A 24916-nucleotide genomic window follows, 5' to 3' on the forward strand; every position below is an offset into this window, starting at 1 on the left:
TCCATGGCAGACTATCACCAGGCCAGCGCCAACCACCTAGAGAGATGATGTAACATTACTCCCATCTCTCTCCATGGCAGACTATCACCAGGCCAGCGCCAACCACCTAGAGAGATGATGTAACATTACTCCCATCTCTCTCCATGGCAGACTATCACCAGGCCAGCGCCAACCACCTAGAGAGATGATGTAACATTACTCCCATCTCTCTCCATGGCAGACTATCACCAGGCCAGCACCAACCACCTAGAGGGCTGAGGAGCAACCAGGTTGTCACATTTCCCTTGTCTTGTGAATGAACTACAACCATGAAAGGCTGTGGTTATCTAGGATCATGCAAATTGCTGTCTTATAGTACAGGCATCATCTGCTTGTCATCACTTGACAGAAGCACAAGTCATATAATGGTAACGTCTCTGTTCGCTTACTCTTGACACTGGTTGGATGGAGTCAGTGAGTCGCTAAATCAGCCACGTTAAAGTACGAGACTCAGTCTGGACACAGATCTGTTAAAACGTGTTAGACGCTGCTGTCCTAACCGCATAATCACACACCATCTATATGAGCCGACCACTAGCAGCAACTTGAGGTTGTTGGGGATATGTAAGGAGGTTGTTTTCGGGAATACTTGGTATTTCTAGCAAATGCCATTATTTTACAGCGCATATTTCAGAGGTTAGTGAGCAAACTAATGTAATGCAAATGGTAAATAGAAAACGTAGCCAACTCGCTTTATGCAATGTTTATGTTAGCTTGCTTTAGCATGTGACAATATTTAGGAAGTGAATATTCAACAAGCCAATATCAAAGTAACGTTATGCATGCAGTACGCGACAAAAAGTATTTAGCATAATTTTCATTAATTGTGCTTATTCAATTTACGTAAGTGATATGAAATTATTCAGGTTGGGAACAGTTTATTATAAAAAATAAATTCCCGAGAATGAATGCACATACCAAAGTTTGGGAACGGTCCTGCGGTCAAAACATTCCTCTGCTTTCACTGAAACAAAACCCCTCATTAAATTAGTTCCGCTTTAGAGGCCCTGTCCTATTTTATCAATAAAAAAACATTCGTCTTAACTAAATTCTTTGATAAAATAAACATTTGAATTAATACTTAGATAACCCAAGTAAAAGGCAATGAACTTGACAAAATAGGCTGCCAAAAAATATATATTTTTGCTACATCTTCCCATAATAATCTCTGTGGTCTCTGTTGCGCCTGTGATATGGGGAATGCGGTGTCTCCACGATCCTGGGTCTCTCCTTGCCTGGCTTGCTGCCTCTGGTGCTTCTGGTAGGGGAGGAGCTGGGGGTGAGGGGGTCGGAGGTGGAGATGGGGGTAAGGGGGGAGAAGACCAGTCCGCTGCGGAGTGGTGACATGTCGATCTCTGAGAGGAGGGACCACTGTCCAGAGTCTGAGCCAGCTCCGGTGGGGAGATTGTCACTGCTGAGCCAGGAGTGGAGTGTGGTGAGTGGTTCTGTGCTGGAGCTGGCTCCTCCTGATCTCTGGGTGTGCCTGTCAGTGTTGCTGCCACCACTGGTTTGGCCTACATGTAGATCTGGAGGGTTGGACTCACACAGCATGCCACCGAGGAAGGGAGAACTATCTAGGGTCCAGGTTTCCAGGTCTGGAGAAGGTGTGTCAGTGGCCCGTGAGCCGAGGTGCGGCAGGGGGGAGCGCGTCAGAGGGTCGGATGACGGCGGGATGGACAGGGGGGAGATTAACTGAGAGCAGAGAGTCGGGCTGGTTCTCTGGGCAGCAGGCAGACCTCCAGATCTCCAGTCCAGGCCTCCCCCACCCCCTCCTATGGGTGTCGGCACAGTGGCAATGTTCTCGGTCCAGGCCCCCAGCAGCCGTGGTGGGGCCAGGTCGATCAGTGTAGGGGACCTGAAGGCAGTGCTGCTGCATGGGGCATCTTCTTCCCTCCTCTGCCCTCCGGAACCAAGAGAGCCAAGCCCAGCAAAATTCAGCTTCCACCGACTTCCAATGCTGCCCATTCCAGCAGCCTCTCTCTGGGTCTGGGTCCACCCCGACTCCCTCACTCCTCCAGCGGCACCACTACCAGTCCTCCCCTGGTCTCGGTCACTCTTCCCCCTGGACGGGCTCTCCTGGTAAGGCTGGTAGCTGGGGTTAGCTGGCTGACACTCCTCCTGCTGGTAGCTGGGGTTAGCTGGCTGACACTCCTCCTGCTGGTAGCGGAGGTTAGCTGGATGACACTCCTCCTGCTGGTAGCTGGGGTTAGCTGGATGACACTCCTCCTGCTGGTAGCTGGGGCTAGCTGGCTGACATTCCTCCAGCTGCCCATGCCTGCTCTGTTGGCGCGAGTGCACCAGGGTGGCATGGAGGGCCACCTCGGGGGTCAGCGTCAGAGAGGAGAGCGTCTTGAGGAGGGAGGACGATACTGTAGCATGCACCTCCTTTTTCTTCCCGACCTCCTCCTCCTCTCCGTCTTCCTCCTCTCCTTCCTCCTCCTCTCCTTCCTCCTCCTCTCCTTCCTCCTCCAGGGTAGTAAGAACACAGAGGGAGGTCAGGTGGATGGGAACGGCCACATTGGTGGGTTTAGGGATGTGTCTGGTACTGGGCTGAGCGGAGGTGGAGGCTGAGGCTGAGGCTGAGGTGGAAGCTGGGGTGGCGGGACCCTCAGGCAGGACCAGGGTGATGTGTCTGGGGGAAGAGCTGGCCCTGGACTGGACAAGGTGGTCCATGGAGCTGGAGGCCACACTGCTAGGGGGAGATGCCTTATGGGCCACGGCTGATGTAGGTGGGGTGGCTACTGTTGGCGGTGTGGTATATTGATCAGATGGAGGTGGAGAGAATGGGGCTGACTGGGCAACCTGGGTGGAGGCCATACATGTGGACAGGCCAGATTCTGCAGCCAGGATCTTTCTGGGAGATGGAGGCTTGCTCATTTCAGACACTTCGTTCTCGTTGACTAAGGGTATTTTCTCCTGTAAGGAAACAGCAGAAGAAATTACACATGAAAGATACTCTCTGTGTGTGTGTGTGTATAAACACAGATCAGCAGTACCTGTTGCATGGCAAGGCGCTTTAAAAGTGGCACAGGGGGAGTCACACCTGCAACATAAAAACAGTGACATCAAAATCAGCACTGCCATGGATATTAATATTAACCAGAGAAATCCATATGCAACATCCTATCTGTCTTTTTGCCATTGCCAAGTTTAGCCATGTATGTGTGTGTTTGTGTCCGTGAGTGTGTGTCCATGAGTGAAAGGTTGCCCAACCCAATGGCCCCGTGGGCAACATGTTGTCTCTCTGTTGTTTCGCCGCCTCTGAACAGCCTCCAAAATTGAGCAGCTTGGAGACCATCGTTGCCTTTTTCCTCCACTTAGAGAGAACCTGCAAACACACACCAGACAAAACCCTCTCAGATATACTGCTTTACAGGACACAACACTGCCCTACAGCCCAACCAAGAGGGTCATTGACATAGAATTGAATATACACACAGGGTTAGTGTAAATAAAGCATTTACAGAGAACACACACTACGATTGTGGCCAATTCAGGAAATTAATAGAGAAATCTGTATAGGACTTCCTGAATGAACTGAGTTGATAGAAAGAGAGAGAGAGAGAGTTGAGTTACAGACAGACAGACCTTGAACCTCTTGTTCATCCTCCAGGGGGTACCGGTTCTAATCCCTTTCTTCATCACCAGTTTCTCCAGGTACTGCAGGGAGTCCTCGGACGACTCAAACGCCTCCATCTCCTCATGCATCTGCAGTAGCCTGGGCATCATGGGGGTAATAACTTAACATTAGGGATCCGTTCCAAATAGTACCCTATTCCCTTTATAGCGCACTACTTTTGACCAGGGCTCTGGTTCCTTTACACCCCACAGGGCTCTGGTTCCTTTACATCCCACAGGGCTCTGTTTCCTTTACATCCCACAGGGCTCTGGTTCCTTTACATCCCACAGGGCTCTGTTTCCTTTACATCCCACAGGGCTATGTTTCCTTTACATCCCACAGGGCTCTGGTTCCTTTACATCCCACAGGGCTCTGTTTCCTTTACATCCCACAGGGCTCTGTTTCCTTTACATCTCACAGGGCTCTGTTTCCTTTACATCTCACAGTGCTCGGGTTCCTTTACATCCCACAGGGCTCTGGTCCCTTTACATCTCACAGGGCTCTGGTTCCTTTACATCCCACAGGGCTCTGGTTCCTTTACATCCCACAGGGCTCTGGTTCCTTTACATCCCACAGGGCTCTGTTTCCTTTACATCCCACAGGGCTCTGGTTCCTTTACATCCCACAGGGCTCTGGTTCCTTTACATCCCACAGGGCTCTGGTTCCTTTACATCCCACAGGGCTATGTTTCCTTTACATCCCACAGGGCTCTGTTTCCTTTACATCCCACAGGGCTCTGGTTCCTTTACATCCCACAGGGCTCTGGTTCCTTTACATCCCACAGGGCTCTGGTTCCTTTACATCCCACAGGGCTCTGGTTCCTTTACATCCCACAGGGCTATGTTTCCTTTACATCCCACAGGGCTCTGTTTCCTTTACATCCCACAGGGCTCTGGTTCCTTTACATCCCACAGGGCTCTGTTTCCTTTACATCCCACAGGGCTCTGGTTCCTTTACATCCCACAGGGCTCTGGTTCCTTTACATCCCACAGGGCTCTGGTTCCTTTACATCTCACAGGGCTCTGGTTCCTTTACATCCCACAGGGCTCTGTTTCCTTTACATCCCACAGGGCTCTGGTTCCTTTACATCCCACAGGGCTCTGTTTCCTTTACATCCCACAGGGCTCTGGTTCCTTTACATCCCACAGGGCTCTGGTTCCTTTACATCCCACAGGGCTCTGGTTCCTTTACATCCCACAGGGCTCTGGTTCCTTTACATCCCACAGGGCTCTGGTTCCTTTACATCTCACAGGGCTCTGGTTCCTTTACATCCCACAGGGCTCTGGTTCCTTTACATCCCACAGGGCTCTGGTTCCTTTACATCCCACAGGGCTATGTTTCCTTTACATCCCACAGGGCTCTGGTTCCTTTACATCCCACAGGGCTATGTTTCCTTTACATCCCACAGGGCTCTGGTCCCTTTACATCTCACAGGGCTCTGGTCCCTTTACATCTCACAGGGCTCTGGTTCCTTTACATCCCACAGGGCTCTGGTCCCTTTACATCTCACAGGGCTCTGGTCCCTTTACATCTCACAGGGCTCTGGTCCCTTTACATCTCACAGGGCTCGGGTTCCTTTACATCCCACAGGGCTCTGGTCCCTTTACATCTCACAGGGCTCTGGTCCCTTTACATCTCACAGGGCTCTGGTCCCTTTACATCTCACAGGGCTCTGGTTCCTTTACATCCCACAGGGCTCTGGTTCCTTTACATCCCACAGGGCTCTGGTCAAAAGGAATGCACTATATAGTGTCAAGAAAAAGTATGTGAACCCTTTGGAAATAACTGGATTTCTGCATAAATTGGTCATAAAATGTATTCTGATCTCCATCTACGTCACAACAATAGACAAACCGGTATGCTTAAACTAATAACACACAAACAATTATACGTTTTCATGTCTTTATTGAACACACTGTGCAAACAATCCCAATGGAAAAAGTATGTGAACCCTTGGATTTAATAACTGGCAGAAATAACCTCAACCAAACGTTTTCTGTAGTTGTGGATCAGACCTGCACAACAGTCAGGAGAAACTTTGGACCATTCCTCTTTACAAAACTGTTTCAGTTCAGCAATATTCTTGGGATGTCTGGTGTGAACTGCTCTCGAGGTCATGCCACAGAATCTCAATTGGTTTGAGGTCAGGACCGACTGGGCCTCTCCAGAAGGCGTATTTTCTTCTGTTGAAGCCAGTCTTGTTGATTTACTTCTGTGTTTTGGGTCGTTGTCCTGTTGCATCACCAACTTCTGTTGAGCTTCTATTTGGAGGACAGACATTATCCTGAAAAATGTGTTGATAAACGTGGGAATTCATTTTTCCGTCAATGATAGTAAGCTGTCCAGGCCCTGAGACAGCAAAGCAGCCCAAACCACGATGCTCCCTCCACCATACTTTACAGTTGGGATGAGGTTTTGATGTTGGTGTGCTTTGCCTTTTTTTCTCCACACATAGTGTTGTGTGTTCCTTCCAAACAACTCAACTTTAGTTTAATCTGTCCACATAATATTTTGCCAGAAGCGCTGTGGAACATCCAGGTGCACATTTGCAAACTTCAGACGTGCAGCAATGTTTTTATTGGACAGCAATGGCTTTTTAAATTTGTTTAAATTAATTTTTATTTAACCTTTATTTAACTTGGCAAGTCAGTTAAGAACAAATTATTATTTACAATGACGGCCTACCAAAGGCCTCCTGCAGGGATGGGGGCCTGAGATAAAAATGTTTAAAACAAAACACATATCACAACAAGAGAGACTACATAAAGAGAGACCTAAGATAACAACATAGCAAGGCAGCAACACATGATAACACAGCATGGTAGCAACACAACATAACAACAACATGGTATCAACAAAACAAGATAGCAGCACAAAACATGGTACAAACATTATTGGGCACAGACAACAGCACAGAGGGCAAAAAGGTAGAGACAACACCATGCAAAGCAGCCACAACTGTCAGTAAGAGTGTCCATGATTGAGTCTTTGAATGAAGAGATTGAGATAAAACTGTCCAGTTTGAGTGTTTTTTTGCATCTCGTTCCAGTCACTAGCTGCAGCAAACTGAAAAGAGGAGCAACCCAGGGATGTGTGTGCTTTGGGGACCTTTAACAGAATATGACTGGCAGAACAGGTGTTGTATGTGGAGGATGAGGGCTGCAGTAGATATCTCAGATAGGGGGGAGTGAGGCCTAAGAGGGTTTCATAAATAAGTATCAACCAGTGGGTCTTGAGACGGGTATACAGAGATTACCAGTTCACAGAGGAGTATAGAGTGCAGTGATGTGTCCTATAAGGAGCATTGGTGGCAAATCTGATGGCTGAATGGTAAAGAACATCTAGCCACTCGAGAGCACTCTTACCTGCCCATCTATAAATGAAGTCTCCGTAATCTTTTAAAATGTATTTTTAACCTTTATTTAACGAAGCAAATCAGTTAAGAACAAATTCTTATTTTCAATGACGACCTAGGAACAGTGGGTTAACTGCCTTGTTCAGGGGCAGAATGACAGATTTTTACCTTGTCAGCTCGGCGATTCGATCTTGCAACCTTTCAGTTACTAGTTCAACCCAGGTAGCCTAGCATGGGTAGGATGGTCATCTGAATCATGGTTAGTTTGGCAGCTGGGGTGAAAGAGGAGCGATTACGATAGAGGAAACCAAGTCTAGATTTAACTTTAGCCTTCAGCTTTGATATGTGCTGAGAGAAGGACAGTGCACAGTCAAGCCATACTCCCAAGTACTTCTATGAGGTGACTATGAGGTGAGTACCTCAAGCTCAAAGCCCTCAGAGGTAGTATTCACACCTTACCAAACCACATGATCTTTATTTTGGATGTGTTCAGAACAAGGTTAAGGGTAGAGAAAGCTTGTTAGACACTAAGAAAGCTTTGTTGTAGAGCATTTAACACAAAATCCGGGCAGGGGCCAGCTGAGTATAAATGGATGAGAGCTTCCTAATAAATTGAGAAGAGTGTGGGGCCTAGGATCGAGCCTTGGGGTACTCCCTTCGTGACAGGCAGCAGATTTCCTGACTTTATAGACTGCACTCTTTGAGAGAGGTAGTTAGCAAACCAGCCCAAAGACCCTCAGCTTCTTTCGTAGTGTCCTCCCATGCACATCATTATTTTTTTTACCCCTTTTTTCTCCCCAATTTCATGGTATCCAATTGTTACTGTCTTGTCTCATCGCTACAACTCCCGTACGGGCTCGGGAGAGACGAAGGTCGAGAGCCATGCGTCCTCCGAAACACAACCCAACCAAGCCGCACTGCTTCTTAACACAACGCGCATCCAACCCGGAAGCCAGCCGCACCAATGTGTCGGAGGAAACACTGTACACCTAGCGACCTGGTCAGCATGTTCCAGAGATTTCTGTAAGTCTTTAGCTGATACTCTAGGATTCTTCTTAATCTCATTGAGCATTCTGCGCTGTGCTCTTGCAGTCATCTTTGCAGGACAGCCACTCCTAGGGAGAGTAGCAACAGTGCTGAACTTTCTCCACTTCTAGACACGTTGTCTTACCGTGGACTGATGAACATCAAGGCTTTTAGAGATACTTCTGTAACCCTTTCCATCTTTATGTAAGTTAACTATTCTTAGGTCTTCTGAGGTCTCTTTTGTTTGAGACATGGTTCACATCAGGCAATGCTTCTAGTGAATAGCAAACTCACATTTTGTGAGTGTTTTTTATAGGGCAAGGCAGCTCTAACTAACCAACATTTCCAATCTCATTGATTGGACTCCAGGTTAGCTGACTCCTGACTCCAATTAGCTTTTGGAGAAGTCATTAGCCTAGAGGTTCACATACTTTTCCCAACCTATACTGTGAAAGTTAAAATTATGTTTTCAGTATAGACAACAACAAAACAATAATGTGTGTGTTATTAGTTTAAGCACACTATGTTTGTCTATTGTTGTGACTTAGATGAAGATCAGATCAAATGTGATGACCAATTTATGCAGAAATCCAGGTAACTCCAAAGGGTTCATATACTTTTTATTGTCACTGTAGGGAATAGGGAATCATTTGGGACGTTTGCTACCTACATCCTTCCTGTTCTTTCTAACACTAAATTGACCACTTAGCAATATCAGATCCTTTTATATTATGGTTATTTAACATTATGTTCCACTTACCTTGGATATATTTAATTCACTAAGGCAGTTTTTGGACAGTAGACATTTGTTTTGTTAGTGTAGCTACTATGCATCATTTTCAGAAAATGGGCTGAAAACAGTATACACTTTGACCTTTGAACCCAGAATGAGATTCCATAATAAACCGTACCTGCCCCTCTTCTCCATACATTCCAGGATGATGGGGGATATTGTGCTGTTTGAGGGGTAAGTCGTCCTGTTGTCTGGGTTGGTGGTCTCTCTGTACATCAGCGCTGCGATAAAGTCTGAATAAGGTACTGGCTTAGGAGTGACCACATTACTGTAGACACAGGGAGCGATATGTTACATGGGAGAATATCGGTCTGTCAAATCTAGGGGGAAAAAACTCACACAAAAGGGTCACAGTGTCAGAATGTCAATGGTTAAGAATTCATGTACAGTATTTGAGTGTGTCCGTGTCTCACTAGTGATGGTCTTTGCGGTCGTCTGGTGGTGGACAGCGGAGGAAGAGCGAGCGCTCCACTAGGCTCTCCATGTTTCTATTTGGGTGCTTCAACTAGGGAGTAAATAATAGATAGGCAAGATCAATTCTTCCTCCACATCTACACAAACACTGATGTGTCTCCCTTCTAACCTGGTGGGAGTATCCGTAACCCAAGGATCCATACGCAATCACCATCTCCATCTCCAGCTTACAGATGATCTGGAAAACAGGTCGGCTTTTATTGCGTGTGTCAATGCAGGAATCCACTGTCCAAAACTCCCATTGAACATGATATAACTGTCCCACATGTGGACCATGGTGTCTGATTCATATTCTGTACCTGGCGCTTGAGCCTCAGCTCCAGCAGGTGGTTCATTTGTGATTTCTGATTAGAGAACAGGACAGAGGACAACAGGGTTGATATCTGGTCCTGCAGGCCAGCCTTCTAGCAGCAGGTGAATGACAATACTTGTACCATCGACTGGAAGCTAAAATAGAAAGAACCCATTGGTTCTTTAGTGGAGAACATCCACACGTGTTGAGCCCTGGACAGCTTTGTACACTCACTCTAATGATCATCATTTTATTATTATCCCATTTAAACATGGCATGGTGAGCATGAAGGGGCAGTGGGTTCGTCCCCATCGCTCCTGTCCATGTCACTCACACTGACGATGTCCAGCAGTTTGACAAAGGTCTTTCCTATGAGCTTGGGAACGCCCGTGTCCTGCTCAAAGAAGATGAGCTCCACCACCAGACGGTGTGACTCACAGACACCCAGCGTGTTATCACTGCTCTTAGGAATCTGAAACATCCAAATTAGTCATTGATTGATTGTGTTAAGGTCTTGGATAGAGGAAAAACCTGTCCTGTTAGATACAGAAAATAATATTCTTACAACTTTCTCGATACAGTATTGCAATAGCTGGCCCCATACTGTACCTGCAGTGTAGCCAACTCTTTTCACATGACCAATACATGAATCCAGACAGAGAGAAGTTGGCTAGAGCATCAACTAATATACCTACTTACCTGTATGGAGAAATACTTCCACTCGTTGAAGCAGAGGGGGAACTTGGAGCGCTCAGCCTTGGAGTCCTTGTAGGGCTGGACCATAGTACACTTCACCTTCTCCCCAATACTCGCCCTCAGGAAGCCCTGGGTGCCTTTCTTTATGGAAGCTGGGAACACAACGCTCACGAAAACACTCATTTTACTAGTCATTTAGCAGACACTTATCCAGGGCCACTTACGATGGCATAACGTAACTACCCCAGTTAGCACACTGACACACACACACAGCTTTGGCATGCATTGATCTTAAGATAGCTAGGTGACCTAACTTAACTACCTTAGTTAGCACACTGACACACACACAAAGCTTTGGCATGGTGAATAGGGTCTAATGATTTCACTGTTAGGGGTCACTGAGAAGGATACCGTTTTTATTGAAATCCCTGCAGTTTTTCAGATGGACTGTTAGACATCCTTTCTGTAAACAAAATATACTATTTTAAACTCTACAGTCCTTTAATGTAATAATAATATGCATGTCAGGTGTAAAATCTATATTCCAGTTAACTAAGCATAATAATGTGAATTGACAATAGGAGAATGCAAATTCACTAGAGGGCCTCGTGGAATTAGTGGTGGTGGTGGGGGAAGCTGCTCCTCCTCCTCTTCCTCATCGTCATCAGGAACAGGCTCGGCTCTTGATACTCTTCTCAACAGCTGTGAAAATGAACCAGGTAGCAACCCAGCCCTCTAGTGTTATGCCCGTGACAACTGATGATTCAATGTGCATCTATTAAACTGAGAAAAATACTGTAGGCGTATTTCTGTTGTTACAATTATATTTACATTCCCAATGAGATTGACTGATTTTCCATCCGTTGGTGGCCCTTCGGTCGTCGTTGCCAATGGATCAGTCATGATACACCTCGGCGACTAGTATTTTCTGAGAAAGTTTGTAAATAGGAAGCAAATGTGCCACTGGAAAACGATTTCAAAATAGGGATAGAACTTGCGCTGTTGTCATGGCAACATAGGTCCAACAAAAACAAGCGAGACCTTGTTCTATCCGGCGAGCGTTCGTAAATTCACTCTGGAGTGCCAGAGAGCACCCAGTCAGTGTGCCCAGAGCTTTGTCAGATTGTCCGTTCGTAAAATCAGAGTTTCGCTCTCGGAGCGTTTAGAGCGCACACTGGACGCTCTGGTCGAGGAGTGGGGGCGATCCGAGTGTTCTTACCTCACAACGGCTGTCAAGCACCCAAGCTAACTGGCTAAAGTTAGCTAGCTACTTCCAGACAAAAATGAGAGTTCACATCACTGACCATTTCTCACCCTAGCAGAGATGGTTAGGCTGTTTTCATGTTATCCAGAGCGTTGGTGACTGCAACTGTGCTGCTGGCAACAATTTAATTACGCATTTTTGCCGACGTTTACTGACACTGGCCATATACGGGTGTTGAGCGTTCGTAAATTCATAATTCTCTGGCACACTCAGACGAGAGTGCTCTGAAATCGGAGTATTTAGCCTGAGGGAATTTACGAACGCACCCCATGTTCAGCGGTGTAAGCGCTCCAAGCATCTTACAGCAGTTTACAACTTGGTCGCCCCCTAGTGAAATATTTATGTACTGTTTAAAATACAAAACATGCATTTACGCTGATTGTACAAAACATTAGGAACACCTGCTCTTTCCACGACAGACTGACCAGGTGAATTATATTATCCCTTATTGATGTCAGCTGTTAAATCCACTTCAATCCATATATGAACTGGAGGAGCCAGGTTAAGGTTTTTTACACATGGATTGTGTGCCATTCAGAGGGGGAAAGGGCAAGACAAAAATATAAGTGCCTTTGAACGGGGTATGGTAGTAGGTGCCAGGCGCATCGGTTTGTGTCAAGAACTGCAATGCTGCTGGGTTTTTCATGCTCAACAGTTTCCCGTGTGTATCAAGAATGGTTCATCAGCCAAAGGACATCCAGCCAACTTGACACAACTGTGGGAAGCATTGGAGTCAACATGGGCCAGCAACCCTGTGAAATGCTTTCGGCACCTTGTAGAGTCCATGCCCCACCGAATTGAGGCTGTTCTGAGGGCAAAATAGGGCACTCCAAATTAGGAAGGTGTTCCTAATGTTTTGTACACAGTGTCCTATTTTCACAGCCACACATATGAATTACATTTTTGACAAGACTTTAATGATTACTTTCCACTTGTGTATACAAAGCAGTTTGTCTGTACAGAATGGACCAGGGAAACATTTAAAACAATCACTTACAATTTAGTACCTGGAAAGTGCAAAAAGTACAATTAAAATCCACTAAAATAAAAATCATGCTGTACATTATACACCAGTATTTATAAATCAGATATACACACACACATCCATTTTGGTGACAGTCACAGAGCAAGCAGCTAAGGTAAGACACCAATATATTTCAGATTTTTAGTCAACTTTGTTTACAGTTCTAGATTCTTGGTTCCTATTGGATGTTAAGTTTGTGGAATGCTGCTATCCATGGGTTATCATGGAGGGAAGGGTAAAACAAAGAATTGTACACACGAACCGGATAATTGTCTGTATGATGCAACATGGATAAAAAGGCACTGTTTCAGTGGTGGGGTCGGAAGAGAGTCCTAAAACAAGATAGTGGTGTCGTCTGCCTGACAAACTAAGATTGACAAAAATAGAAACATTTATTAAATACGTCCTTTGGAAAAAATGAGTAACACATCCTGATGAGAATGGAAACTGTTTAAAGGAGTATGCCATCGAGACACATCAGCATAAACAATTAAAAATAAACTTATTGAAACGGCCTCTTGGTTAAAAAAGGGCACACGTTGGTCTGTGATTGTATTCTCCGGACAGATTGTGGAGAGACTTAAAAGAGAAGACCAAAAACAACCACACTGCACAGAAGTCTGATGCCTAATCTATAACCACCATAGAATCAGAATGAATGATTCTAAGTCCATAGATAGATAAGAACCAGAATCACTGAATTGTTACCAAGAAGGCAAATGATATGACAAGGAAATAAGGAATTTGGCATTTTAAGAAACTACTGTCATCATGAACATACACACTCACATTATGCAACAGATGACCTACCCCGACCAAACTGTCCTTTTGATTTGACAGGAGCATAACAACCATAAGGATTCAATGGGGGGTGAAATCATTCATAATCTCAAACATTGACATAAAAACACACATGAAATCTCAAAAAGCCACATTAGGCCCGGTTCACAGACACGTTTAGTGACGTTACTGCATTTATGGAACTCCAGAGGACCTTAACTAGCGGACATGGCTCCCAACTAAGAGACAATTATGGAAGGAGGAGGAACACTGAGGTGATTCTGACTGTTGGAAGATGACAGCCGTTTGGGATGTCCCTTGGCAGAATTAAGTTTAATCTCCCAATCGCGTCGTCCCGGTCAGAAAAACCAGGAAGACTGGAGATTTTTTTTTTTAGTTCAGCCTTGACAAGAGGCTGGAATGTACCAATGCACAGTCAGCGGAGCAGAGGAAGGAACTGTATTGCTGTAACACTGACATCTCAAAAGCCCTTAGAAAGTCTCCACTCCCATTGTGAAAGGTGGATCGATCCACCGTCTTCAGTTTTTCGCAGCATAAATCTTTGTTGAACAACTGAAGCACCACTTAAAAACATACAAATAATGTAGTGTGAATTTCAATAGCCTACGGGGAAAAAAAAGCTCATTTTCATTCATAAATAAACATTGATTCAAGTAACATAAAAACATTCTAGGATGGATCTAGAGCTAAACATTGCACACTAAGCCAGGTTCAGTATGGTTCGTCCCTCCGAAGCATGCGGTCTAACACAAGTGTGAGAAGCTTGCAGTGTGTGTAAGAGTGTAGTGTTTGAGGGGAGCGAGTCCTTTGGGCACGGTATGGGGTAGCTAGTGATTCTACAACACTAGGCTTCTCTCTTCTTCTGTAGTGTCAAACTAGCGGACTTTGGGTGCGTTCCAGGTCGTCTTTATTGCCGATTATCAGATTTCACAACGCCTGGAGTAGTGTTCATCGTCTCAGAAACCACATTAAATGTCATATAGAAATCTACTGAGATTGCAATAGAGATGACATGGAACGCAGTCACAGGCTTCTCCAATAGGGAGGAGTCTATGCAAGTGTACATTAGCAAACAAGTGTGTGTGTGTCAGGCTTAGTACGAGTGTTGGATACCTTAGGGCCCCGTCCTCTATACTAAATGAGGAGTGGGCCGGAAATGCCACGCAAAACACAACTTAACCACAGACCTTATGCACATGCACGCATCTGTAAAAAACAACTACAATTATCAGTAACATCAAACAAAAAAACGAAATAAAAACATTGTATTGTGACTGAACATAGCCCCTTACTGCTGCATAGGAGCCCTGAGGCATCGGTCACAGCCTAGTCAGACTGGAAGGCAAAACCAAGTCAACAAAAGCCCACGGGAGAAAACAACCAGCGAGAGACAACACACAGAAACACAAAAGAGCGTACATACACACACACACTGCTCAGTGGTCTCGGGTTCAGGGTTCGGAGAAGTGGGTCATCTTGATGACCAGAGAAATATAAAATATAATTCCCATTGAAGTCAGTGTTGTGTGATGGGTGGACCGTCAACCAGGTTAAGTGTTCCCATTGGAGTAATTACATTTCTACGTTGGGGATCCCCTTCATTCCTTGGGCCTGAGAGGTGGAGGGGTCAGAGGTCAGCCCAGATTGCTGTAGTGTGTGTCTGCATAGAGGGTCTCTGTAGTAGTGGGAGCCACTGGCCTGACCGTGCTAGTGATGATGGAGGAAGATGAAGAGTAATGGCCATGTGTGTCATTGAAGGGGAGGGGGGGGTGAGGGGATGTATGCACCTACAGTTGGATCAGAAACTCAACGCCGGCGCCTGTTGGTCCGTCCTGACCTGCCCTACTCATCCACCTAACCTTTACACACCGTTAAAACACACACACAGAAACTCGACGCCGGCGCCGGTTGGTCCGTCCTGACCTGCCCTACTCATCCGCCTAACCTTTACACACCGTTAAAACACACACACACACCCCCCCGTCTTCCACTCGTGGGTCAGTCTGTCCTTCCCAAGTCAGAGGGAGGAACAAAAAAGGAGAGTAAGATTCCCCCAAAACAGTCATCAGTCAAATCAAAACGAGGGGTGGTTCAAATCTGATTTGGTAGACTGTGATGATTGGCAGGGCTTGCGGGCCAATCAGGCAGGCAGCAGGGTGAGGGGGTGTGGTGGTAGTGGGAGGGGTGGAAGGGGTGGTTGTGGGGGTCAGTTCTGGTTGCAGGCTGGTTGGTACTCTGTCTCTCCAGAGGAGATCTGGGTCAGGCGCTTGCTGGAACCCCACAGCTTACGAGTGATCTGGCCTGAACGCATCTGAGAAGAGTGGAGGAAAGGAGGAGGAAGTGAGGAAGAGGAGAGAGATGAGGAGGAGGAGGAAAGTGTGAAGTCAAAAGAAACAAACAAAAAGCAGGATATGATTTATGAGTGATCGGTTAGTTCAGAAATGTTGGAATGACGTAGTGCCAGTTCAAAACCAAAGCTTGGTTCACTTTGAGGCAGGTCCATTTGTATAAAAGAAAGGTGAGAGAAGTTGGGAGGGGATCAAATTATCAATTGATTCGAGGGTGATTCCCTGTGTCCCTCCCTATCCCATCATTACAGCCCCAGAGTTAACCTTACTTTCATGTCTACCAGTAGGGAGGAAGAAATCAGGGTTAAACCATTTTCACTTGAAGAGCAGGAAGACAATAAGGGTTAAACCATTTTCACTTGAGGAGCAGGTGGGAATAAATTACAGCCTAGTGCATCTTATTATAGCGTAGCTTATTACTAATATAGTTTATATGGCTTGAATTTGCAGAGGAGTTCATCCAAGGCAATTCACAGCGTTTGTCCCAACAATACATATTAAATCAGTCAATAATAATGACACTTCCGGTAAACAATATTGGACAACACCATCCCAAGGCCCAAAAATAAGTCATTCCTCGGTTAGAATGAGGTAAACGGAAGCCCATGTTTTCATTTCACAGTAATATTCCAGGAGAGGGTGTGTTGTATTCATTCAGAGGCGTTTATGGAATGTCTCAAGTGTTACTGTGTGTGTGGTCACCAATCCTTGCAGGGCAAGAATGGGCCAGGGTCCTGCTTCGCCCCAGAAACAGGGTCATGTTCATTAGGGCACGCAACAAAAAATGATTTGAAGTCTTACAACAGAAAACGGGGGGGAAAAGTCCAGGTAGCTCCTCCGCTGTTTGTCAGTTTTCTTCCGTTTGGTGCCTAATGAACACACCCGAGGTGTATGTGGCTAAGGAAGGACAGGTTATTTAGGACAAACTATTAGCACTACAACAGAGAGAGAATGGTATGCGGTGGTAGTTTGTAGGGTGAGTTTATGAAGTTCCCTCTGAGGTAAATAATATTTTTTTTTTGAATTGAGGGGGATGTTCTGCTCAGGGGGTCAGGGGTCAGGGCCCTGGGGGTTAAACATTAACTTGTCCCGGAGGCTCAGCCTGCGGGCGGGCGAGCGCACCCTCAGCGGGGCGAGCAGTGGCATTGCCATGAGGGGTGAGCCCTCCAGGCTCTGGGCGATGTAGTTTCTGAATGAGCTCTTTACCTCGGCCGGCTTGCCCACGCCCACAATGATCAGCTTGCCGTCCTGCAGGCCCACCAGCACGTGGCTCTGCTCCTTGGTGACAGACACGCAGCGTACGGGCACGCGCATTGCCATGGGGGTGGCGCACAGGGACAGGCTGCCCGGAGGAGAGAGGACAGAGACAGAGTGAAGGGTTGGGTTAGACAGATAGAAAAATCCCTGATATATATATATTAATAATAATAATAAACTGTATGTATTATATTATATATTATATAACTGTATGTAATGTATGCATATATGATTTTGTTTTGGGGGTGAAAATGTTTTCAGTGTAAACGACTAAAACCAGATATAAAGTATGTAGAAAAGATAAATGGAGATAATCTTTGAGAACTAACAAATCGCCAAAATAAAAACTACAGTCAAGGAAAATTGAAAATGACAAAAACAATAAATTTAGAAGTATTAATATAGTTATGTTTGAGTAAAGGAACACAGTATTAGACATGGTAAAATGCATAGAATTGCAGGAAATTAGCTTTAATACTGCAGTATTTTCTCTCAGCTCAATGGAAACATTTGTAAAAATGCAGGAAATGGGCTTAAAAATCTATATATTTTTTTTAATCAGCTGTTCAGCGGGGCCCATTGCCACCCTTACCACCTAAGACCCTTCTTGATACAGCAAAAACCCTGTAGATGCATGCGTGCAGTCACGCACACAGACAGACAAACACACACAGGAAACAAGGTCACCTGTACAGGTCTCGTATTGAGAGGAAGCCCTGCTCGCTGCCGATAACCAGGTACTCCCCAGACACACACATGTCTGTCACCTGCTCCTTCAGGCCCTCCGTACACAGGTGCTTCCCATTGACAGAGTACAGGTGCAGGCCGTTCTTATCCTAAACAGGGACAGGATGAGAGACAATTGTTCACCAGGACCCAATCATAATGTACCATCTAGTGGTCAACTAGCGTTTTGCTTTCTCTGAGCTGATCTAATTGGTCGTGAATAAAAGATCTGCATTGGGCTGTCCGTCTAAACACACACACACACACACACACACACACACACACACACACACACACACACACCGTAGCTGCCTGGTCAGACTCCTGCACCAAAACACATTTTTTAGAGAAGACGATCACGACATTTTCAACTACATATTAAGAACATGTGTTAGTGTACCTTGAGCGTGGCCTTGCCCTCTACACAGGTGTGAACCACCACACACCCCTCATAAGAGATAGCCAGGTGCAGGATGGAGACCGGCAGGGAGCTCTCACAGGGCGGCCGCAGACACCGCATGTACTGGCCCCGACGCACCGTGTGGATGATCACCGTCCCGTCCTGGTACACAGAAACAAAACATCAGCAAGATCCATCTATCATCAAACCCTCCAACCCCTTCGTCCTCCTGCATTCCTCCAACCTCCTGCATTCCTCCAACCTCCTGCATTCCTCCAACCACTCCAACCCCTTCATCCCACCAACCCCTCCATCCCACCAACCCCTCCATCCCCTTCATCCCTCCAACCTCTTACCCGTGATCCAGAGACGGCCATATCCAGCTCTGTGCTGATGCTGACGCTCAGCACCTCGTCAGTGTGTCCATACAGCACCTGTACCGGCTTGGGACACAGCCCCACCGGACAACCTCCCTGTAGGACACACACAACACATTCAGTCACACGCTCATACTCCTGGGTAGTGTTCAGTTGGGTATACAGTAGTAAAACAGTTTGCAACCGAAAGCAGATGTGTCAAACAGTTTCACTTCTTTTCTTTTTTTGGTGTACTAACATCAAACGTTTCCACAGTAACAATGCAGTACAAATGCTTTCTAGTCAGTGTAGTGTATTCCAATAAACCCTCAGGCTTCATGATCTCACCTGCTGCAGCACCTGCCACACCATACAGGTGTTGTCCCTGGATCCAGAGATCAAGTGGATCCCACAGTAGTCGGTCGACAGGCACGTGACTATGTCTGCGGTGAGAGAGAAGACACCAAATAATTACTATACTGTATGTACAGACAGTGTGCGTGTGTGTCTGAGTGCATGTATGTGTGTGTGAGATCCATCCATACCCATGTGTCTGATGTGATGTCCCACAGTCTTTCCCTTGACCAGGGAGGTGACCCTCAGGCTGTTGTCCCAGTGGCCACCGCTGAACAGGAGCTTCCCGTCATGTGACACCACAAACAGACCTGCGGTCACCTCCACGCCCGGAGAGAAGGGCCCACCCAGGACCCGCTGGGTCCTAGAGAGAGGGGGGAGGGGCAGAGAGGAGGAGACCTCAGATACATACCTCACAGAACAACTTTATGACCAAGTAATGACATCAAGTGCCCTCCAAAGGTCTGTTCCAAAACATTTACAGTGCATTCTTCCCATCTCCCATCCTGGAGATAATCACAGATCTGGATACACCATGGCAGAGTTTCCATCATACTGCGGTGACAAACCAAACATTCTCAGACGAGTGATTACTTCAAGGAATGGAGGTAAGAACTCAAACAGGGCTCCCAGTCTCCCAGTCAGACTACAACGCCCCATAGTTTCAAGTAGAAAAGGGGGCGGTGTTGGGGAGGGACTGACTTGGGGTTGGCCACGGTGGGGTCCTTGATGAAGGTAAAGTAGTTGGAGATATTCTTGTCATAAGGCAGCCAGCCGTGGGTTCCCATCAGACAGTTCTGACTCAGGGTCACCATAGTGTCTGGGCTGCCCTGGGTGATGAAGGAGTGGGACTGGTTCTTGGGGACCACGGCTTTCACCAGAGGCACGTTGTCATTGATCCCCTAAAAATCAACATTTATTTATGAAGTTGTTTTTCAAGAAAACGATTTTCATAAAGTACTTTACAATAACCAACAAAGAGGGTCATGATCATATGCTTTGGTGTGTGTGTTTTCAAAACTAACCTCGACAAAGAAGGACTTGAGTTCGGCAAGGTGCTCGAAGATGCTGAGTGGCGAGGCGTCTAGTCGACCTTTCCTCTTCTCCACCTCCTCCAGAGAAAGACGTACTGGGTGTGGCTCCTGTACACACAGACAATACATCACTATAGCCCATCTAAAACACCTGTTCTAAACCAGTGATTCTCAGCTAAATATCCCCGAGTAACCCCACCAGCACCCATTTCTGTTGTAGCCCTGGCTAAACTAATCACCAAGCTGTTGACTAGTTTAATAAGGCGTTAGTCTGATGCTACAACAATGAGTACTGTTGAAGGTCCTCAAAGACCAGAGATGGGAATCACTGTTCTAAATAACCTGTTAAAGTCTCATTCCCAATGATTCCTAATTGACCGGGTCATCCCTCAGTGTTCCAATGGGCTCATATCACGAGGAAGGCCAGGGAAGGTTTCTCCCAGTCAGGTCAAGCCTTGTGTGTTTTCTCCAGTACCTTGAGCAGCTGGCAGGGTGTCTGTCCAAAGTTACTGATCATCCCCTCTACGGCTTTACGCTCCTTCTCATCAGTGATTGCATCCAGGTCCACCGCCCCTACGGCAAAACCAGAGACAAACGCTTCAGTAAAGTCCCATAATATAGCAATCTAGCGTTTATTTAGCATGAGTGCTATTGTATCAATGAGAGTCTATGGGTTTAGTGTTAGCATCCGTACCTTTGTAGGTGGAGCGTTTCTTTAGCATCAGTGCTATTGTATCAGTCTATGGGTTTAGTGTTAGCATCCGTACCTTCGTAGGTGCAGCGTTTCTTTAGCATCAGTGCTATTGTATCAATGAGAGTCTATGGGTTTAGTGTTAGCATCCGTACCTTCGTAGGTGCAGCGTTTCTTTAGCATCAGTGCTATTGTATCAATGAGAGTCTATGGGTTTAGTGTTAGCATCCGTACCTTCGTAGGTGCAGCGTTTCTTTAGCATCAGTGCTATCGTATCAATGAGAGTCTATGGGTTTAGTGTTAGCATCCGTACCTTCGTAGGTGCAGCGTTTCTTTAGCATCAGTGCTATCGTATCAATGAGAGTCTATGGGTTTAGTGTTAGCATCCGTACCTTCGTAGGTGGAGCGTTTCTTTAGCATCAGGGCTATTGTATGAGTGGGAGTCTTTGGGTTTAGTGTTAGCGTCCGTACCTTCGTAGGTGCAGTAGTAGAAGACATTGAGGGCCTCCACGGCCGCTGGGCCTCGCTGTTTGTAACCGAAGATCAGATCGATCCAGTCTTGCAGGTGGGCCGACACGTACTCAGACTCCTGTTACACAACACACACACATATATATATAACCCCCACAGCAATAAATCACTAAATACTACTTTCTGTGGAATGCATTTCTCCTGCACATCATGGTAATAGAATGTGTGTGATCCAATTGTGCTACAGAGGTTTTTCTCCCCCCTTGGGACAAAGCATTATGGTAATGGTGACCGTCCATGAGAAAAGGAGGCTCACCAGGGCTTTCCTGTGCTTATAAATGAAGTCCTCTGGAGACCTGGCCCATTTAGGCAGGATGACATCATTCACCCTCTCCTTGGAGATCTGCAGGCGCCCCAGATCAAAGGCTAGAGGGAGCGAGAGAGGAGGATGAACAAAGGACGGGGGAGTGAAAGTGGATTCCATCAGAGTGGCAGTGTGACCAGATAAAATGAAAACAGACTAAATAACATTTTCAACTGAGATCCTCAGTTTTTACAATTCAGGGTGTAACTGGGTCAGTTATAGATTTAGTCCGATTTGAACAAGTTCCAGTGTTCCACAATCTGAACCGGTCCAGTCGAGTCCAGATGTTCTCTGATTGACTGTGTGAACACCACCACAGGAGGCGTGTTAGTACGGACAGTCAATCAACATAGCCAGCGTGTCTGTGATTCTCTACAGACACGGAGCTCATCTCACCGTTCTGATTCTCCAGGAACTCCGGGAAGTAGAAGAACTCTGGGATGAGCTCCTTGACGTCGTTGGGGTTGTCCGTGAGGGTCTGCCACAAAGCTGGGATGGAGTGGAACTGGCGGTCCGCACAGTCAAACCTGGACCGAGGGAGGAAGACCAACAGCCAATGGCCTTAAAGTATGCCATAGTACTAGAGACCGGATGGTTTTGCTGACCATGTGACCTGACCAAGACAAACTGTGGATCTAGTAAGGCTGTAGCTCGGTGAGAGAAAGACTTCTGGCCTTACTGACATCAGTACAATAGCACATCTCCAGACAAGAGCATAGATACATTTCATTGTCAGTTGGAACACACGTGTAATCACAGAACTAGAATGACTAGAACGCACAAAGCTGCTCAGACCACAGCAATTTGACTGGTACAACCCGAGCACTGATAACTCCATGGACTTCAATGCTGTTAACTTCTGGCCTGAGTTTTCTAGTCTGATTCCCCCCTCACCAAAACCCATTGCTTTTACCGCCCACTCTGTAGCGCGATGTGGAGGGACGTGAAGGGTTCCACGCGGATGAGATAGTGCATGACTCCTGCTGCGTTGGAGTAGTGGGTACCGTAGTGGAACCGGTCGATGGTCCCCGTGGGGTCCTCAAAACTCTCATACCTACAGACAGGGAGACGTGAACTTAACATTATAATTACTTACTACATTTACTACAACAGAATCCAGTTATTTGCCCTCAAAGAGACATTTCCTCAATGGGAATAAAGTGTTGTATTGCAGTCAGTCTAATTCTATGGACGAGGACACTTATGTAGTGAAGAGAATGAATGAATACACTGCCACCCTGGAACGTGTCACGTAAATGCCAGTATGTAGTCGCCTCAGCAGCTCAGTGAGAGAGGTTGAGAGAACGTACTTCTCCCGTACAGCCTTGGCGTTCCGCTCGTTGAGTACGGCCACGGGCTTGGACAGGTCCCGGAACACCCCTGGGTCCGTCAGGTCCAGCTCCTCTGACGTGTAGTCCGACAGGATCCAGGGGAACTGGATACACACACACAATTAACTAAACCATGAACACCCCTTAGAAGAGCACCAAGATGGTATATTCCACATCTTCCCCCATAGGGTCCGTGTTAACAGAACGTACCACTGGGTACTGAGACAGGTCGTTGTAGGTTCGGCCCGCGATGGTGTTCAGCTGGATCAAGTAGTCAAAGTTGGTCATCTCTCGGTTCACCCATTTCTACCAAAGACGAGAGAGAGAGGGGGTTTAACACAACCTGTCAACACAATACCTGAGACCATACTGACTACTTAACATGGGTCATGCTCAGTAGGGCACAACGTAACAAAACGTTTTGCAAAAAAATAATACATCTGTTCTTATTAGACCAGCTCAGGGAGTATCACCTCCGTTTCAAACCACTACTGAACACGACCTTGATCTCCCATGTCAACGTTTGACCCCTGACCTGTGTGAGTCCGGAGGCCTTGAGCAGCTCCTGTGGTGAGCGCGTGCCGTACAGGCTGAGGGAGCGCAGCAGCAGCATCCTACTGTACACCTTGTTCCGCACCTGTCAATCAAACCACACAGAACATTCCAACATGAGGGGGTCTGTTCAAAAGTGTGAAATCTTTCAGAATGCTCAGATCAAAATATATTATGTAGAACAGATATGATGGGCTGTCATGTAGAATAGGGAGTAGTACAGGTTCTATTTGTTCTTAACGTTTTACTGTACTCAACACACCCCAGTACTCCAGGCCTATGTAGTCATTCCTTCTACATAAGTGTTTCCCAAACCCCTCCTCAAACACTCCCCCCATCTACTTACTTGATCTATTCCAGGACTAGCCCTTGATGTGTTGAATCAGGTGATGTGCTAGCTCTGGAATAGACCAAGTAGTGAAATGGATGGGGGTACACCGTTCTCAATCCACGTAAAAAGCAGATCCCAGAACTGACCTCTTTCTTAAAGTTGAGGAAGTAGTTGGTCTGGTCTATGAGGAAGATCTCCAGGGCCGAGCGGCGGAGGTTGTACCTTCGCAGGTGGATCTCCCGGATCTGAGCTAGAGGCCACTTAAAGTCCTGACCAACACCTGGAAGGACAGACAGGGGGACAGACAGGGGGTTGGTTATGTATAATACACAAGGCCAGGAGTTTGACCTAACTAGGGACTTGACCATGGCAAAACTCCAGGCCCTAATCTTAACCCTACGTCATTACATGACATTACATATGATGTGTATTGCATGTGGGAGCAGCTGCACCTCTATATCTAAGACAACACAATGAGAGTCTTTAACAGTGTGGTATGTATCTATTGTACATGTCTAGTCAGAACAGCTACACCTCTATGTCTAAGACAACACAATGAGAGTCTTTAACAGTGAGGTATGTATGTATTGTACATGTCTAGTCATGACAGCTACACCTCCATGTTTAAGACAACACAATGAGTCTAACAGTGAGGTATGTGTGTATTGTACATGTCTAGTCATAACCCATCCATAACCTCTGGTTTATCAACTCCTGCTCCACTCGCTCACTCTCCTTCAGCCTTCCTTCCTCTCTCCTTCTTACTAAAAGCAACTCTTCCTCTAACCCCACTATTTCATCCCTTCTTCCTCCCCTCCCTCCTCTTTCAGGAGAACCCTTCCTACGACCCTCCCATCTTCCTCCCTCTCTCCTCACCCTCCTCCTTTTCTGTGCTGCTGTCATAGAAGTAGATGTGCTGGGTGGTGAGCTCCAGACGTCCAGGGCTGACATCCACCTGGGTGACCAGCTCACAGTCCTCCCACAGAACCAGCTTCTCCTTCTGGCCTGCCTCCTCCACGTCCCCCCTGGAAAGAGAGAGCGAGACAGCGAGACAGCGAGAGAGATAGAAACAGACAGATAGGTGACCAAGTCCATTCACGTTTGTAGTCAAAGCCACCTAACAGTCCACGACAGACACAACACACAACATTAATAGACAACGTTGAGAGTACTGACGTGTTGTTGGTCGCTGCGGGGTCGTCTTCAGGCAGCTCCAGAATGTCATCCTCCAGGTCGCTGACCTTCACCTGCTTGACCGCCTCCAGCAGTAAGGACTCAGATGTCACCTTCTGCTGCTGGACACCTGGGGGACGAGGGA

General features: G+C 46.6%; 2 protein-coding genes across 7 annotated transcripts in view; both read right to left on the reverse strand.

Moving 5' to 3' along the window:
- Positions 1 to 44: 44 nt before the first annotated feature.
- LOC110497028 lies at positions 45 to 11741 on the reverse strand. 2 transcript variants are annotated; one of them, XM_036982389.1, is made up of 13 exons: positions 11126 to 11741; positions 10892 to 10996; positions 10298 to 10757; positions 9933 to 10070; positions 9606 to 9650; positions 9416 to 9484; positions 9246 to 9337; positions 8951 to 9100; positions 3628 to 3757; positions 3253 to 3367; positions 3036 to 3082; positions 958 to 2955; positions 45 to 176 (listed from the first exon to the last, which is right to left on the reverse strand). In XM_036982389.1, the coding sequence occupies exons 3-12, from the start codon at positions 10487 to 10489 to the stop codon at positions 1186 to 1188; spliced, it is 2748 nt and encodes a 915-aa protein (XP_036838284.1). In that variant the 5' UTR covers positions 10490 to 10757; positions 10892 to 10996; positions 11126 to 11741; the 3' UTR covers positions 45 to 176; positions 958 to 1185. The 2 variants fall into 2 exon arrangements, with proteins under 2 accessions (XP_036838284.1, XP_036838283.1); XM_036982388.1 differs by having other exon boundaries at positions 45 to 254.
- A 714-nt stretch (positions 11742 to 12455) lies between these two features.
- The window catches only part of LOC110495553 (neurobeachin-like protein 1), a 72913-nt gene continuing 60452 nt past the window's right edge, over positions 12456 to 24916 (reverse strand). For 3 of the 5 annotated variants that reach the window (XM_036982391.1, XM_036982393.1, XM_036982394.1), the window contains 19 exons: positions 24775 to 24901; positions 24475 to 24623; positions 23745 to 23878; positions 23251 to 23352; positions 22926 to 23021; positions 22695 to 22819; positions 22298 to 22438; positions 21781 to 21911; positions 21337 to 21446; positions 21021 to 21138; positions 20334 to 20431; positions 19850 to 19966; positions 19527 to 19726; positions 19016 to 19188; positions 18819 to 18913; positions 18471 to 18587; positions 18115 to 18276; positions 17676 to 17824; positions 15557 to 17073 (listed from right to left, as the gene is read on the reverse strand). In XM_036982391.1, the coding sequence (XP_036838286.1) occupies positions 16782 to 17073; positions 17676 to 17824; positions 18115 to 18276; positions 18471 to 18587; positions 18819 to 18913; positions 19016 to 19188; positions 19527 to 19726; positions 19850 to 19966; positions 20334 to 20431; positions 21021 to 21138; positions 21337 to 21446; positions 21781 to 21911; positions 22298 to 22438; positions 22695 to 22819; positions 22926 to 23021; positions 23251 to 23352; positions 23745 to 23878; positions 24475 to 24623; positions 24775 to 24901 (2636 nt within the window). In that variant the 3' untranslated portion in view covers positions 15557 to 16781. Of the gene's footprint in view, positions 17074 to 17675; positions 17825 to 18114; positions 18277 to 18470; positions 18588 to 18818; positions 18914 to 19015; positions 19189 to 19526; positions 19727 to 19849; positions 19967 to 20333; positions 20432 to 21020; positions 21139 to 21336; positions 21447 to 21780; positions 21912 to 22297; positions 22439 to 22694; positions 22820 to 22925; positions 23022 to 23250; positions 23353 to 23744; positions 23879 to 24474; positions 24624 to 24774; positions 24902 to 24916 lie in introns of all 5 variants that reach the window. The other 2 variants (XM_036982395.1, XM_036982392.1) reach the window with 1 other exon arrangement.

The sequence above is a fragment of the Oncorhynchus mykiss genome, chromosome 7, assembly GCF_013265735.2.
Source record: "Oncorhynchus mykiss isolate Arlee chromosome 7, USDA_OmykA_1.1, whole genome shotgun sequence".
In the NCBI taxonomy this organism is placed as follows: domain Eukaryota; kingdom Metazoa; phylum Chordata; class Actinopteri; order Salmoniformes; family Salmonidae; genus Oncorhynchus; species Oncorhynchus mykiss.